Source organism: Apodemus sylvaticus, chromosome 14 (genome assembly GCF_947179515.1).
Source record: "Apodemus sylvaticus chromosome 14, mApoSyl1.1, whole genome shotgun sequence".
Taxonomy (NCBI): domain Eukaryota; kingdom Metazoa; phylum Chordata; class Mammalia; order Rodentia; family Muridae; genus Apodemus; species Apodemus sylvaticus.
Window position 1 is genome coordinate 44,778,393 of NC_067485.1, and position 17,278 is coordinate 44,795,670.

The following is a 17,278-nucleotide window of genomic DNA, read 5'->3' on the forward strand; positions in this document are numbered from 1 at the left end:
CTAAGGATGACTGAAGAGGCCAGAGCTCCCTCCACCCAGCCACGCCCATTATCAGGAGCTCGGTTACTTACCACAAAAGGAGGATCAGTAACTAATACAAACTACATTCATTATGGCCATGCTAAAGACTCCCATCTCCCCACAGCTACTGGGATTGTCCACTGCAGATCCCACCAGACAGGTGACTCTATTGTCTCCAAGGGAAACAACCGAGCCAATGAGGCAGCTAGAGCTGCAGCCCTTAGGGGCCTGGACTCCTCTCATCCCCCACACTGTAATGCACATCCCACCTTTACCCCCTGATACTCATCAAACTCTGTTCTATCTTCACCAACTCTTCCATCCTAACAGTTGAGCATTGTCTTCTTTTGTGAAGAGCCACCTCCAGCCTACTCCTGAGGACTTAACTTTCTATCACTGCTTCTTGCAAAATCTGTCAGATCATTGTATCTGCAGATACAATACCTCCTGTAGGAATGCTAAGCTCCCTAGACTACAATAGAACCACAACCTTTGATACCTCATTTCTGCCACAATGCCCTGCAGTCCAAAACACATCAGTTCTTTCTGGCGCTCAGGTATATCACTGCCTACCTGCCAGCTGGTCAGGAGTTTGCTCATTGGTACTCCTTTTCCCTGAACTGGGGATAATCCAGGGAAAGGAGCCCTGCCAATGCCAGTTGTAGATATGATAGCTGCCCTACATAAGAGGGAAGTTCAGGTGGCACTCTTGGTCGGTGCAGGAATAGCCATAGGTGGTGGTACTAGAGTTTCAGGGATAACGACTTCCATGTCCCAATATAATACATTCACTTCCCAGTTTAAAAGTGATTTTCAAGAAATGACTGAAACTGTGCGTACTTTGCAGAAACAAATCGATTCTTTGGTAGCCGTGGTGCTTCAGAACTGATGGGGACTACATGTCCTGACAGCTAAAGAAGGTGGTCTTTGCCTATTCCTCCAAGAAGAATGCTGTTCTACCAATGTTATTTCAACCAATCTGAGATAGTGAGAAATAAATTCCAGGAGCTACAGTCAGACGAACAGAATTTCAGGGAACGTGAGGCCTCCAGTTCTGGGATTTTTGAAACCCTATATGGAAGTGGGAACTCTCTTTTGTAACGCCTTTACTAGTCATCCTCCTGGTGTTATTATTTGCTCCCTGACTCATTAATTTTGTTTCTACATTCTTCCAATGGCAAATACAAAATATTTCTAACCAAACTATTAATCAGTACCTGTTATAGGATTACTAGCCACTACCCACAGAAAAGCCACAGTCCATAGAGGAACCTGATGATGGTGAAAATCAGCTATACCCCAAAACTGACAACGCCCCTAGACAGCAGGAAGCAGTTTAAGTGACATGACACCCTCATTCACTTTCACCATCAGCTTCCCTTTCTTCTCTTTATAATAATAATAATAAGGGAGGAATATTGTCCTCAGGACCTCCGAAATCTGGGACATCACATAGGAGACAGTGTGACCTGCACACCTGTTTCCAAGGCAACAGCTACCATATTCCCAGAATACACTTGGCTCACCTCCCACCTTTAGCTATAACCCCGTCTGTGGGACTGTGAAAGGCAGTCTGTGGTTTGGTTAAGTGATGCTTGCTCCGGGGTCCCAGTAGAATATTCTACAAGGGACGTAACCAGTGAGCCATGGTCCCAGATACTCAGGCTCCTGACACCAACTCCAGACTCCAGACTCCTCAACTCCATAATCCTGTGGCCATCAGTCACACGGAGGGCCAGGCCCCTAGTGTTCTGACTGGACTCCACCCTGACAGTCACCTGGCTACAGCCAGGTAACCCAGTCCACTATAAAAGGGGCTTCCAGGCCCTTCCCAGCTCTCTTGATTTTCTCTCTTGCCTTACACTCTTGTCCCCCTGTTCCCCCTCTCTCCCCATCCTTCTCCCCTCTTTGCCACCTCCATTCTCTCCTACAGAAATTTGCTGACCACCATCTACTGCAGCCACAGACTGACTCCTGTCCTCTGCATGTCAACATCGGAGACCAAGTCCTTCTATCTCCTCCAGATCATCCACCCTCACCCCCTTTTCCTAAATGGCAGGGGCCTTTTAGGTGATTCTCATGACCCTGCAGCTGGCCACTTCTCATTCCTCTCTTATCTCTTTACTTCAGTGTGGAAGCCAGCTGCCTAATAAGACTATTGGCTCCAACACATGTCTGATTAGTCTTCTCTGGTGAATACCTCACAACAACTTTCTTTCTTTTCTTTCTTTCTTTCTTTCTTTCTTTCTTTCTTTCTTTCTTTCTTTCTCTCTCTTTCTTTCTTTCTCTCTCTCTCTTTCTCTCTCTCTTTCTCTCTCTCTCTTTCTTTCTTTCTTTCTTTCTTTCTTTCTTTCTTTCTTTCTTTCTTTCTTTCTTTCTTTCTTTCTTTCTTTCTTCCTCCCTTCATTCCTCCCTTTCTTCTTTCTCTCTCTTTCTCTCTTTTTTCTTTCCAAATAAAGTTCTTACTATGTAGCCTTGAACTTACTATATTTTTAGAACAGGGCAGCCTCAAACTCATCAGTTTGCTTCTAAAGTCCCTGACATATTGGATGAAATTTCACAGAATACTTTTCTAAAGTTTGAGAGAACATTAGAAAATGAAAACAACTGAAGGTGTGTTGGCTGAGAAGGCCTGTGCTACCCAGAGGAGCTCAGTTATGGAAGAATCTGCTCATTCCTAAATAAATAAAACGATTCTGTCCCTCTTATGACCTACAAAATCTAAAACTACTTCAAAGGCTGAATTTGATACGTATCTCTCACTGTCTTACTTTGCTGTCTCAGGAAAACTCAATTACTGGTCAGTATTTTGTGTTATGGGCCTTTTGATAAGTGCATTCAAAAGAAGAAGCATTTACTAATAACAGCAGAGTTTGCCTTGTTAATTTACTGAATAAATTGTATCATTGTGAAGTAGAGTTCTCTATTTAGGTGATACAGGATCAGTGACTAACTTCCCAGGGTTTCTGATTATCCCGCAAATGTATGGCGACCACAGCAAACCAATAACAAAGCTCAAGCCACCTAAGAGCAAGCTTACTCAGCTTGCATTTTCATGGTGCTCTTTATCATGAATATGGATGTGTCACTAGGCTCCTGTGGCAGTGTCTGCCCGGCACGCTTAAAGCTCAGAACTCCATAAGCCATGTGTGCTGGATATGCTGGCTCATGGTGGGAATCCTAGCACTGAAGGTAGAGAGGCACGAGGGGCAAGATTTAAGGTAGTGCCTGTAGTAGTTAAGAACTTGTATTGTTCTTTACCATGACCCAAGTGAGATTCCCAACATCTTAGGAGAGGAAGGGGAATCAACCTCACAACTCCTGTAACTCTAGTTCTAGGAGACCCAGTGGCTCTAGCAGCCATGGGCTCTAGCACACCAGTAACCTATACACATAAAAATAAAACAGCTTAAAACTTCAAGGTGACCATTGGCGACTTATGGATTCAAGGCTAGCTTGAGATGTTTTTAATAATGAATGAATGAATGATTGAGTACTTTGTTATTCACTGTAAAAATGGGTCAACATTCTTACTGATGAGTTATACTGATGATTTTTCCTAAACTTCCTGGGGATTTTTTTTTAATTGGTTGGTTTTGTTTGTTTGCACCTTTCTGTAAACAACATGTGTAACAGCAGTTTCGACAATTGTTTATGAGCATTTACGAATGTCTTCTATAAAATGAGGGAACAATCTAATACAAGGTCTGTCGATGGTCACTCGGGAAGTCCAAAAATAAAATTAAGTGAGATATAATGCATTCTTTTATAGCTCCATTATTTCAAAATGTGGTTCTTGAATTAGAAAAAGCCTGCGTCTCCCAGCCCCTCCCCCTCCAAATAGTTATTAAGGTGCTGGAGAACTGGGCTAAGAGCACGGCTGAGTGCAGTTCCCAGCACCCATTGGGCAGTCCTAATCTTTTGTAACTTAACGTTCCAAGGGATGACACCGTTTTTTTGTCTCTATGAACATCCGCACGCGCACGCACGCACACACACACACACACACACACACACACGGTAAGTCTGTTTTGAGAGTCTCTTCACTTTGGTTGGCCGACACTCACTTCTTAGACTCAACTTTGGAGATCCTCCTGCTCTGCCTCCTAAGGGCTGGGTTTACAACCATGCCCAGGTAACAGTAAATAAAAACAAACTTATTTAGGCATGAGCAGATTCTTCCATAACTGAGCTCCTCTTGGTAGCACAGGTCTTCTCATCCACACTTGCAGTTGTTTTCATTTTCTAATGTCCTCTCAAACTTTAGAAAAGTGTTCTGTGAAATTTCATCCAATACCTCTGGGACTTTAGAACAATGAGTTTGGCCCTGTGTGATGGTTACATACCTTAATCCCAGCCCCTGGGAGGCAAAGGCAGGCAAACTGATGAGCTTAAGGCTGCCCTGGTCTAAAATATAATAAGTTCAAGGCCAGCCAAGGCTACATACATTCTTGGAAAGAAAGAGGAAAAAAGAAATGCTACATCGGTTTAATGATGGTCTATCACCACATGAAACCTTTATCTTGGCTTAAGACTAGGTCAAACTGTAGGTAACCAGGATAGCTTTTAACCTAGAACCACCGGCCTCTTGAGCAGAGGTGGGCTTTGGTTTGAGAGATAACAACTCTCATGTCTTTGGTTTGCTGTTATTTGAGACCAAATGTACTCACTTATCCTTTCAACTCGCACAAAAAACCTAAACACGATGGCCGACACTAAAAACTTGGGAAGTAATGCTGCAGCCCTTCAGAGAGTTAATTGGATGGCCCTGAAAAGGGCCTTTAAGGAGAAGAGACTTGGTGAGCTCAGCCGCCGAAGCCGTAGAGGGTGCGGCCCTGGCGCTTGAGCGCGTAGACCACGTCCATGGCGGTGACGGTCTTGCGCTTGGCGTGCTCCGTGTAGGTGACGGCGTCGCGGATCACGTTCTCCAGGAACACCTTCAGCACGCCGCGGGTCTCCTCGTAGATGAGGCCGGAGATGCGCTTCACTCCCCCGCGCCGGGCCAGGCGGCGGATGGCGGGCTTGGTGATGCCCTGGATGTTATCACGGAGGACTTTGCGATGGCGCTTGGCGCCGCCTTTACCGAGCCCTTTCCCGCCCTTGCCACGTCCAGACATAGTGAAAGGGAGACTGGTGTTCTAAAGAGAAATAACGTCTCTGAGAAAGCAGCTTCCTCTTATAGGGAACTTGCGGACCGGAGTGAAAACCTCAGCTCAGTGGAAGTGGGTGTGGCCGGGGGAAAGGGCTTAGAGCAAAATTAAATTCCACATTTCTGGAAAGGAAGCTGGTTCCATCAACTCCCTGCACTTGTTTTTCGGTAGCGGTGTTTTCTTTTCTTTCTTTCTTTCTTTCTTTATTTCTTTCTTTCTTTATTTCTTTCTTTCTTTCTTTCTTTCTTTCTTTCTTTCTTTCTTTCTCTTTCTCTTTCTTTTTTTTTCTTTTTTTCTTTAAATCTTAGCACATCAAACAAACGCAGGTGCGCACCCATACGTGCGGGCTTTTACCTTGTTGATTAAATGTGATCACTTCGTCGTGAGGAAACAATTTATAGTCTACCAAGGAAAGAAAATGTAGTTTCTATATTAACATTATCTGTGAATACGCAGAAGGTTCCAAGTCTGAATAATTTCTGTCCTATTTGCTCCCAACCGCATACACTCATACAGCAGTGGTGATGGCACATGCCTTAACTACACTAAGGACACAGGCAGGCTGGTGAGTTCAAGGCTGGACTGGCCTACAACAGTTCTAGGACGTGAGACTCAGCCTTAGCATCCCAGACCAATCAGAGGAAAACTATTTAGATTTGGGTTCATATGTCGCCCCTGGGAAGAAACTACGTTTGCTCTAAGATACTTGGGCTTCTCGTTTTTCAAATCTCTCACCATTAACCCGCTTGTAAAAATAACCTGATTTAGCTTAGTGTTCAGATCTTTAAAAGGTGCTGTGGATGGCTCTGAAAAGAGCCTTTGGTGACTTGTAGGACGCTTTGTACAAAGGGTCTCACTTCCCCTTGGCCTTGTGGTGGCTCTCGGTCTTCTTGGGCAGCAGCACGGCCTGGATGTTGGGCAGGACGCCGCCCTGCGCGATGGTGACGCGGCCCAGCAGCTTGTTGAGCTCCTCGTCGTTGCGGATGGCCAGCTGCAGGTGGCGCGGGATGATGCGCGTCTTCTTGTTGTCGCGGGCCGCGTTGCCCGCCAGCTCCAGGATCTCGGCCGTCAGGTACTCCAGCACGGCCGCCAGGTACACCGGGGCGCCGGCGCCCACGCGCTCCGAGTAGTTGCCCTTGCGGAGCAGCCGGTGCACGCGGCCCACGGGGAACTGCAGGCCGGCGCGGGAGGAGCGGGTCTTGGCCTTGGCGCGAGCCTTGCCGCCCTGCTTGCCACGTCCAGACATTGTAAAGAACACAAAGACTAAGATACCCGAACACTGAGAAACGGCAAGAGCTTGGCTCTTATAGTTTCCTCTGGGCGCCAAAAAAGCGCCTATGCGATTGGCTGATTTTTTCTTTTCTTCCAAACCAATCGGAAGCATTCCGGGGCGCACTTCGAATGGGCAAGAGTTCGGATGCGTCATGGGTACATCAGGAACCAATCACAGCTACGCGTTCCTATGCCTCATTTGGATATGGACTCATTAAATATACCGGGCCGGTGGCTTCCGCCGTCTACGGAAGAGTTCCGCGAGAGTTCCAGTGTCACACAATGCCTGAGCCAGCGAAGTCCGCGCCCGCCCCGAAGAAGGGCTCCAAGAAGGCGGTGACCAAGGCGCAGAAGAAGGACGGCAAGAAGCGCAAGCGCAGCCGCAAGGAGAGCTACTCGGTGTACGTGTACAAGGTGCTGAAGCAAGTGCACCCCGACACGGGCATCTCCTCCAAGGCCATGGGCATCATGAACTCGTTCGTGAACGACATCTTCGAGCGCATCGCGGGCGAGGCGTCGCGCCTGGCGCATTACAACAAGCGCTCGACCATCACGTCCCGGGAGATCCAGACGGCCGTGCGCCTGCTGCTGCCCGGCGAGCTGGCCAAGCACGCCGTGTCCGAGGGCACTAAGGCCGTCACCAAGTACACCAGCTCCAAGTGAGTTCCTCTAACTCACTCCTGACCCAAAGGCTCTTTTCAGAGCCACCTACACTTTCAGAGCAAAAAGCTGTTACACATGGCGTTCTTTCCTGGAGTCAAGTTTGGGGTACTGCATGTGGAGATCTGAAGTTTCAGCCACTCTTATGTGCGTGTGAGTGCGCGCGTGTGTGCGCCCGCGCGCGTCTCCTCCCCTTGTCCGGCGGTACCTTTAGAAGCAGCTCCTGGTGTTCTGCCGAGAACGCCTTCTGGGTTGTTCGCCTTAGTCCCCCTACTTCCCGGTTAGCTGTTAGACTTAACTTGAAGACCGGTTGGCAAGCCTCTTCTAAACCAAAGAGGGCAATTGTGGTTATTTCACTTTAACGGGGATGCTAAGGCGAAGCGAAGGGCATCTCAGTTTCCATGCCATGCACTTAGTAAGTTATGATCAATACCTCTAGGCCTTTGAGCTTTGAGCCTTCTTTAGCCTGACTTTCTTGAGCATACTGGGATATCATATCCGTGTATTCCTGCTCGTATTTGCTCTAGGGCTCAAATAAGGGAATAAGACGAGTTGGCCCCTTGATTATCTATTTCTAGGTTAAGAACATGTTCAGGCATTGTCAGTGTTTTAGCCAAGAAAAGATCCATCAAGATAGTTTTTCGATAGCTACCTAGCAAGCTGCATATGTAAGAACTTGAGATTCCGTGTACAACATAGGTTGGTTTTGGAGTGGAAAAATTGGCTTTAGATCCCAGCTTTAGTATGGAGTGGATATTCATCTGTAGAACGAATATGCTGTTGCACATCACACCAAGTGGCATCACAGGTTTTCTTTTTTTTTTTTCTTTTTCCAAAAGGACCAGTAAGTTAACATCTCACTTCCTTTCAACTAATGATTTCTCACGATACTAAAGCAAAATTTTAATGTTTTTCTCACCAGGCCCAATGCCGCTTGCACTTTCCTAAACTGTTTGCCTTCCAGTTAACATTGCTTTCGATATCTATTATCCACCTAGTAAGCCTAGTAGAAGAAGAACACAAAAACCATGATAAGCCCCACTGACCATTGTTCTCAGTCATTGCTGGTAGCCTGTAAATTGGCAAAACTTTGAAGGAAAATTTAATAATATCTGTTTGTGGTTAAATATGTAAATAACTTTTATAACCTGAAATTCTACATCTAGAAATTTACTGGTTCTGGAAAACGTGTAAAATGTGTGTCTAGCAGACTAGGAGAGTCTCTCTGGAAGTGAATTATAACTAGGTCTCAAAGGTGGTATTGAGCACCTATATTTTTATAATTTTGGTTAAGACCTCACCTGGGGGAATAAAGGCTCCTCTAAGCCACCCAGCCTAACCCTCGCACCCCCATCCCAAGCTGGACTCTTTGGGCAGCCATCCTGGGTCCACTCTTGGCTGTAGAAGGTTCAATCCTAGAAGAAACCAAACCTTTGGAAGACACTAACCATATGTAGTTAAAGTGAAGATTTTTTAATCCCTGTACACAGTCAGCAAGGGTGTAGGCCGAGGCACCTGTCCCCTTCCAGATGCAGGAAGAAGACAAGGCCCCGAGATTCGCTCTTACTCTTCCAGGTCAGTGCTCCCCACAGTGTGCTCTCAGCAGGAGTCTGAGAGTGGTCCTGGAGAAAGCAGGACAACCATCTCTGCAGGCCCCAGAGCCTCTGCTGAGGGCCAGGCCCCAGTTCTAGCAATGGTACGATTCTGGTCGCCAACCCCACAGCATCAGTGTTTATTGGTTTTGGAAAATGGATGAAGTAGTGTGTTCACCTTTGGCTAGTTGTGTTGAAGGAAGGCTACAGAGCTTTCGCCATGTGAGTCTGAAATGTGCCTCATCTAAGGAGCTTTTCCTTTGTCTCCATCAGAGTTTAGCAGCTTGTAATTTTCCCTCCCGCCCAATCTATATATGTGTATGTGCATGAATGTATGTATGTATGTATTTACATGTATCTGTATATGTACATATGTTTGTATATATCTGTATGTGTCTAACCTATATGCGTGTATGCACATGAATGTATATATATCCTTTGTGTGTATCTATTTGCATCTATAGTTAGAGACAGACTGACAGACAGACGATGGATGGATTTGTCTTGACCATTCTCAATGGGACATTGCTACAACTGGGTAAAACCCACTTGCAAAAAATAATTGCCACAAAGAACTCCAACAGGGTGCTCCATGGTGGGCATTGACTGAAGTTTTATTGGATGGCTCTGTGGTTTGCTGAGGTGGCTGGCCCTAGAGGGAGCACTTTATCCACCGGAGGGTCGGGAGGAGCTTGGAGTTTGCCTTGGTGACCTGGGAGGCCACACTACCCCCTAAACCAAAAAATTCAGTATCTTCTCAAACCACGATGGCTAGACAAGCGTCTACTCCATCTCAGGCTCCCAGAGCAAAGCTGGTCAAATGCTGAGGAACTCGCTGGAAGGTTCGCTCATCTTGTGCGTTCTTCTGGAGTTCCGCTGGCCCAAAGCCAGTGTGAGGAGTCTGTGAAGCTAGAGAATAGCGACTCCAGAGGGAGCAAATTTGGAACGGAGAGGAGGGTGAGGGTGGAAAATGCGAGGATTACAATATGTGAGAGAGTATTGTGTATGTATGTGTACATGTGAGCGAATGTGTGCGTGAACCTGTGTATAAGAAAAAACAGTATTGCGGGGGTGGGGCGGGCTCTCCTCCAAGAGGATGCCTGTGCTCAGGTGGGTGGCCCACAGCTATGCCTGAACAATCAATATGCAACCACCTGCCAGGCAAGGGAGCCAAACCCGGTGTCCCTAGAATTATGAGGTCGGAAGCAGAGGAATCTATGATTTTGAGGACACATCAGAACACGGTCTCGAATAAAGCAGCCATAAATAAATAAATAAATAAAACAGCCACTATCACATTCACTACTAATTTTATAAACACATGGTCAGCAAATAGAAGCTCAACAACCCGTGTGGCTCTCTAACTGATAACAGAAAGCTTTGGACAAAAACATTTCTCCAATTTTATATGAATGACGAGGAAATGTAACAATTAAATTCATTATTGATAGCAGAGTTCAAATTGATTTTACATATGCCTTTGTACTGGTGTTCTATAAAGGGGTGTTCTATTAGCTGTTTCCTATCATGTTTGGGGGTGGTTGGGTGTTGTTGTAGCTGTTTTGTTTGTTTTGTTTTGTTTTGTTAAACTCGTCAGTGAGACCCTCCCCTGGTGAGTGTGTGTCTGTGGAGTTCTGGCTCACGAGGCTCTGCTGTAATAAACTCTCCTGTTCTAACATTTGCTGCTGCTTCTCACAATATTTCCAGGAACCTGATTTGGATTTGGACAGGAGGGTGTATCCATTGGATCTTCTGAGTTGTGATGATCTGGATTACTTTACAGAAGAACTCGCAGCATGCGGCTCACTGCCTTGAGCTGATCTCACAGGGACTGATGAGCAGGAGGCAGGAGGCTGTGGAGCACAGGCTGACAAGGCAGAGACAGTGATGCTGGTTTTCCAACTATGAAAAGAAACCAGATCACAGTTGATTTTCGACTCTATCCCAGTCTTCCAAAGATACAGGATTAATTTGTTGAAATAAATGCAGCATTTATTCTTTTCACAAGTAATACTTGCCTGTGTTTGAATTAAGTGAACAGGAGGTTTGCAAGCACTTCACAAAGAAAACAAGATAAGGAAGGAAATTGTAAAAGCCAGGCACAGCCACAAACTCTAAATGGATTTAGCAGAGACAGACAGAGAATGGCCGGAACCGAGTGCACACAGTGCCCTGGAAGCTGTACTCTGCACATCATGTTCTTCAAAAGGAAAAGGAAGCAGAAGCCACCTCCACAGGAAGGCTCTCACATTCAGGGTATTGTCCCTGCTTGTCTCTGCTGACTCTGAGAAAGATTCAGAATAAATCAATCTGCCACCCAAATAGTCAATTAGCCCTTCAGGCCCAGTGACCTGGGTTGTTCTGAGTTGTTTGCGTTTGTTTGTCATGTTTTTTCCCTTCTTGGTTGTTATTTCTCTTGTATTCCTTCTTTCCCTGAATGTTTTTTTTTTCTCTTCCCTTCCTACTTTTTCCCTTCTAGGATGAAATCTCAAGGCTGGGTGCATGCCTTGAATCCCAAGCAGATGCAGAAGGGTGTCTGAGTTTAAAGGCAGCCTGGTCTACATAGTTCCAGGACAGCCAGAGCTTCCTAGTTTTAGAACCGGTCTTGAAAAATGAACCTCATCCCCACAAAAAGAAAAGAAAAGAAAAGAAAAAAAAAACAACCCTCACATAACCCAGCACCACTCCCACCACCAACCACTTCCTGAATTGCTAAATAGTGGCATATCTTCTAAGACAAGCTGAACAGAGCCTGGAGGGACTTAGAAACCAGAAGAGTTTAAAAGTGAAACTTACATCAGGGAGAAAGCTTGCTGTCCAGGTCATTCCCTGACCCAAAGGGAATTTCTTTCACAGACTTCGAAGCACTTTTTTTAATTAGCAGAATGCCGTTCTTGGGTACACCATCGGCTCACGGAGACTTTGCCACTGAGCTTCTGACAGAGTCGGCCTGGCCCGAAGTGGCCAGTGCGGAGTCAGAGCTTCAGGCTCACTGGATCATTTGCTGTGTTACCTAGCAGGAGCGTGCATGGTTCGGGAACTGTAACTTCTGGGCCAGCAGAACTTAAGGCCATGGGGACAGAAAGCCGAAATTTCCAGAATGGGTCATTAGGCGTGAAGTTGAGTGGAACCATTCTCAGATCCACCCCTAATTCCTGGACCTGTCAGTCATGGCTGTGGGAGAAACCATACCATATGTTGGACCTTTCTGGGGAACCCTGACCAAACTTTCCCAGCTATTGCCACGTGATACTGTAATTGTGTCTTGAAAAGGCAGTTTCAAGCCAGCTACTTGAGGGTGGTGGGAAACGTGGTAAGATCAGTGGATTCCATGAGTGTGGTGGACTCACTCTCTTCTTCGGCCATGCTTCTTGGTCCGAAGCAACAATGTATAGATAACCGTGACAGTGTGTAAGGCATTCTGTAGGTGAATGGATGGAAGTTTGGGCGAATGCTTTACGTGAGGAAAAGGCAAATCCATACCCAGTAAGAATGCCTACTCCAGTAAGAAAGGAGTGCCGTCCGTTCCCCTGAGGACACTGCAATGCAGTCAGCCTGCCTGCCACCTGAATGGCTGCCCTAGGCAACAGTGTTGAATCCTGGTCTGCCCGGCCTTGTGGTGTGGAAGTCCAGGATTTGAGACCCTGTGTGACCTCCATCTCTGCCACCATGGGCACTTTTTCATGGACCCATTGGGTAGTGACACAAATAAGCAGGGAACGGCCATCCTGTCTAACTCGATTAACTCCTCCTTTGCTAAAGCCACCTTCACATGCCTTTTTCTTCTTCTTTTTTTTCTTTAAAGATTTATTTATTATTATGTGAGTACACTGTAGCTGTCTTCAGACACACCGGAAGAGGGCGGCAGATCTCATTATAGTGAAAGGATACAAAATAATACAGCCTAACTCTAAGGACACCAAGAAGTCAGAAGTTTAAAATGCTATCTTGCTTTGTTAGAAACTAGGTAAAAGGTCACATTCCAGAGCCCGCCCTTTGTTTAGAGCTAGCAGAAAGGCCTTGAATAGGTGATCCTGGCCCCATAGGGTAACTGGAAATGGGCTAAGCTTATCTTGCTTCTGTAAACTTATACCATTACCCCTATGCAGGAGTTCATGCAGCTATAGACATTCAAGAAAATAGGAAACTAATTGGTCCACTGAGTGCGGACTCCGATAATTTAAACTGATTGGCCTAAAAACTATGGAGTGGTACAAATCGATTGGCTCGAATTTTGCGGGCTCTCCATGCTAAGAAATGATTGGTTTGCGATTCGAGGACTTTGTTGTAAACTTATAAAAACTGTTGCAATTCAGCACTCGTGGTCCAAAATCCTCTAGCCTTGCGCGGTATACAGCTGTGGAACCCAGAATTCTGGAATAAAGAAATCCTCATGTTATTACATTGAGACTGTTTCTAGCGAGTGATTTGGGTGTCGCCTTCCTAGACGGCACCCTCTGTTTTGGGGGTGGGGGGAGGGTCTTACAATAGATGGCTGTAAGCCACCATGTGGTTGCTGGAATTTGAACTTAGGACCTCTGGAAGAGCAGTCAGCACTCTTACTGCTGAGCCAGCTCTCCAGCCCTACATGTCTTTTCTCAACAATCTTTCATTCATACTTTTGATAAGTCCTTGGACATCCATCTAGCCACTTCATTGGCTGTATAACCCATGAATCAGTAAGCAGTTGCACATCTGACACCATCTGTCTCCTACCTAGCTAAATATACGACCATGTGCACTACCCCATGTTTGTGGTGGTTTGAACATGGTTGGCCCAGGGAGCAGCACTATTTCGAGGTGTGACTTTGTTGGAGTAGGTGTGGCCTTACTGGAGGAAGCTGTCACTGTGGGGGTGGACTCTGAGAGCTTCCTCCTAGCTGCCTGAGGAATGCCAGTCTTCTCCTGTTTGCATTTAGAGCAAGATGTAGAAGGCCTGTGAAGTTGGGGTTTTATTTCTTTCATGTGCATATTCATATTTTCAACAAATCCTCCTGTGCACTCAGTCCAATCAGCAGAACGTCATCTACCAGTGTGATAATCTGTGGGAGAGAGCGGTAATCAAGATCCTTCCTAACTAAATTATGACCCATCCTTGGGGTATATCTGTATAGGAATACTGCTGACCTTGCCAACGGAGAGCAAAGTGCTTGTGGTGGTCCTTGTGGACAGGTACTGAGAAAAGGGAATTTTCTAGGTCAATGCCCATGCTTCATTTACCAGGAGATGTGTCAGTCTGTGGAAGTAAGGATACAACATCTGGTATTGCAGATGCAGTCAGTGCCACTATTTAATGAAGTGTGTGATTGGTCAACTGTAAAACTTATTATTGTTAAATAATTTATTTTAGCAAGGGCCCATCATGGGTCCTGGCCTTTTCTTCATTCAGGGAATTCTGGGTCTGCAAACCTCAGAGAACCAGAGTAAATTTCCATAAAGGCAACAAGTGCAAAGGTTTGGCCAATTCTCTTGGAATGTTAAAAACTCAGGCAAAACTCAGGCAAACCGATAAGCGTGAATACGTTTTCCTAGTGTTGCTTTTGAAACCTGAGAAGACTGTTGTTGAAACCCATAGACAAACCACTGCCTGTGAAAATGGAGCCATTATTGCCCTACGCTTGGGAGATGCAGGGAAATTGGGAAGCAAGCCTGTGCTACCTGGGTGTGTTATAAAGTAAATAAATACAAAAATAATATTCATATATGGGGGTGAATAAACTTCAAAAGTACTAGAGCAACTGCACTAGCACTAGTGTGACTGATACTGGGAGTGGGGTTCGAACCCACACAGGCATGCGCCCATTGGATCTTAAGTCCAACGCCTTAACCACTCGGCCATCCCAGTACAGTGGCCTGTCTAGTAAAGATAGTTCTCTCTTCAAGAGCATAATCCTATGCTGAATTGTTAAATATCCCTTGGAATGTGGTGATTATCATAGTGGAAGTTTTGATTTTTGTTTTTTATAACCATTAAGAAATGGCTTTTCATGATTACTCCGATGTTCAAAATAAATCTTAGCTTTTCCTTGATATGCAAAGGAAAACCACTGGTGGGAGTCGGGAGGGTAAACCACGGGGAGTTGCATGGGGATTTCCAAAAGCCTCCTGCTGCACAGGACTACAGGAGGGTCCCCCCACATGATAGGCAGACACCAGGTTGACCTCACACTTAGAGGTACCCCTGCCTTGGCTCCTCTTGTGTTGGCACAAGAGTGTGCCAGCAGGCTGTTATCAAACCCAGGGCTTTGAGCAAGCGAGGCAAGGACTATAGTAGGTCAACTTACAATTGAATATTTTACTGTCTCCATGTGTTGGGATTACAGGTGTACCATTATGAGCCGTTTTATTTTAAAAAAGATTTATTTATTTTATGTATATGAATGCACTGTAGGTGTACAGATAGTTGTGAGGCATCATGTGATTGCTGGGAATTAAACTTATGACCTCTGCTCACTCTGGCCCAAAGATTTATTTATTATTATATGTAAGTACACAGTAGCTGTCTTCAGACACCCCAGAAGAGGGCATCAGATCTCATTACAGATGGTTGTGATCCTCCATGTGTTTGCTGGGACTTGAACTCAGTACCTTTGGAAGAGCAGTTAATGCTCTTAACTGTTAAGCTATCTCTCCAGTCCTTATGAACCGTTTTTTGCTTGCTTGTTTGCTTTGATTTATTTTGTTTTGTTTTTTATGATTCATCTGATTTTGTTACAGACTTGCTCTTTCATCTTAAATAGCTGGATATTCAGATTTAGAAGAATAGTATTTGACATTTCCTCTTCAAGAAATTCTACCCAAGGAAGTCCACCTGTTACTCTGGTTTATATCGTGTCATCCCAGTACCAACTGAGAGGTAAGGAGGATGAGAGTATTTTGTTGTGAGAACAGCAAAACCCTGGAGAAATGCACTGGTACACATAAAATCTGCGTGTTTCCCCATGCTTCCCTAAGGGAGCACAGACTAAAGCTAGAGTTTGAGGGAAGGAATTTTATAACATAGCATATTATCTAAGACCATAACTGGTGGTGCCGTGGGGCATAGTTGGTTACAGCATCTGCCTGGTAAGCAGGGGAGCCTGGGTATGGGTGCCAGCAGGTGTGTACATCTGAGTACTAGGCCTGCAACTGTAGTGGGAAAAATGAGTTCCTGTCCTCCCAGACTTTCTGGTACAGAGGAAGAGATGGGTTGTGTTTTCAAAGTGAAAATATTTATAGGGGGGGAGTTACAACTTAAATGAAGGCCTTCTTTGTGTAGAGATTGTAAAGGCATTTGCAACCCCACCACCTCACCCTAACCAGCTGGTGGTCTTTACCACTTCTTTAGTCAGAAACAAAACCAATATGAATGCACAAGACCATGACTGTCAGGTTTATAAAACAAAATTTATTACAGAATGTACACAGGAAAAAAATTATAGCATTTCATTTATATTATTTTCACTATTTGGGCCTACATATGCTCTTTAGCTATAAAGATATAGTTTAAGAACTGAATGATTGAATGCCCAAATGTAAAACAGAACTATACAGCCAGGTTGTGGTAGCCCATGCCTTTAATCCCAGTATTCTGGAGACATAGGCAGAAGGATCTCTTGAGTTTGAGGCCAGCCTGGTCTAGGGAGTTTGTTCCAGAACAGTCAGGGCTACACAGAGAAAGAAACCTTGTCTCAAACAAACAAACAAACAAACAAACATACAAACAAACAAGCTAAGCAATCAAAACAAACAAAACAAACCCATAAACACACACACACACACACACACACACACACACAACTACAAAACCAACCCCTCCCTATCCTCTTCCACACCCATAAACCGGATAAACCAAACAAAAAACCCCACAACACATTGTGAAGTCATAGCTAACAGAGACAGGGACAAACATAACAAGGCACACCGTTCTTCAGACTTAAGTCCACACAAACATTCTGATTCTGTGTATATTAAAAATTTCCCCAAGTTTCCTTCTCTTAACCCTATTACTACAAAGTTAATTATTATTTGAAGAAAAGTTGAACAATATTTTTTAAAACGTGACTTCCAACTTTTTTTTAATGGCTTACAATTGTGACTTTTTTAAAATCGAAACTAGCTGGCTTGTCAAGTCCCACTATTCCATAAATATATTATCCCTTTAATGTCTCAGACCTTGCATAACTTTTATTCAAGTCTTTTACTTTCACCAGGATTGAAAGTTGTTACGTTTGTTAGACGTGAGAAAACTCACAGCTATCTTTATTACAATAAACTTTATATTTAGAAATGGGAAGCCTGCTGCCTCTCCAAAGTTAAGATTTCAGAGAGCATCCCCCTCATTGGCTTATGAAGAAACATTAGGGCTGATAGAAAACAGTTATGTTGTTAGCATCAAGACAGAAGAATGGGGCACTCAGTGCTCAAGGCTACCTGTGAGGTAGATAAGTTATAAAGATACATCAGTGGAAGGGGAGTAATCAAGATATCTGGGAAGAAATGTTTTGGTAAGGCTAAAGGACAATCATATATCACAGGTTCAGGAGTTTAGCAAGGGGAACGGCATCTTATGTGGGCACAAGATTAGTAAATTGAAAGACCTAT

At 44.9% G+C, this 17,278-nt stretch overlaps 4 protein-coding genes and 1 non-coding gene across 5 annotated transcripts in view; 2 read left to right on the forward strand and 3 right to left on the reverse strand.

The window, feature by feature from the left end:
* LOC127665117 (uncharacterized) overlaps positions 1–17,278 on the forward strand; it is a 60,905-nt gene that overhangs the window by 7,956 nt on the left and 35,671 nt on the right. The window contains exons 2-3 of the mRNA XM_052157528.1: positions 8,895–8,921; positions 10,837–10,853. Coding sequence (XP_052013488.1) covers positions 8,895–8,921; positions 10,837–10,853 — 44 coding nt within the window. The remainder of the gene's footprint in view (positions 1–8,894; positions 8,922–10,836; positions 10,854–17,278) is intronic.
* LOC127665116 (histone H4) lies at positions 4,783–5,258 on the reverse strand. Its single transcript, XM_052157527.1, has one exon. It carries the CDS (start codon positions 5,136–5,138, stop codon positions 4,827–4,829), a length of 312 nt encoding a protein of 103 aa, XP_052013487.1. The 5' UTR covers positions 5,139–5,258; the 3' UTR covers positions 4,783–4,826.
* On the reverse strand, positions 5,969–6,433 carry LOC127665106 (histone H2A type 1-B). Its single transcript, XM_052157517.1, has one exon. The coding sequence runs from the start codon at positions 6,415–6,417 to the stop codon at positions 6,025–6,027; it is 393 nt and encodes a 130-aa protein (XP_052013477.1). The 5' UTR covers positions 6,418–6,433; the 3' UTR covers positions 5,969–6,024.
* LOC127665099 (histone H2B type 1-C/E/F/G/I-like) lies at positions 6,573–7,133 on the forward strand. The gene has a single exon (XM_052157500.1). It carries the CDS (start codon positions 6,573–6,575, stop codon positions 7,104–7,106), a length of 534 nt encoding a protein of 177 aa, XP_052013460.1. The 3' UTR covers positions 7,107–7,133.
* On the reverse strand, positions 14,458–14,540 carry Trnal-uaa (transfer RNA leucine (anticodon UAA)). Its single transcript has one exon. It is a non-coding gene; the product is annotated as a tRNA-Leu (tRNA).

Excerpts from the sequence above, each read along its gene's own strand:
- LOC127665116 (XM_052157527.1), bottom strand. The coding sequence starts at position 5,138 with ATGTCTGGACGTGGCAAGGGCGGGAAAGGGCTCGGTAAAGGCGGCGCC.
- LOC127665106 (XM_052157517.1), bottom strand. The coding sequence starts at position 6,417 with ATGTCTGGACGTGGCAAGCAGGGCGGCAAGGCTCGCGCCAAGGCCAAG.
- LOC127665099 (XM_052157500.1), top strand. The coding sequence starts at position 6,573 with ATGGGCAAGAGTTCGGATGCGTCATGGGTACATCAGGAACCAATCACA.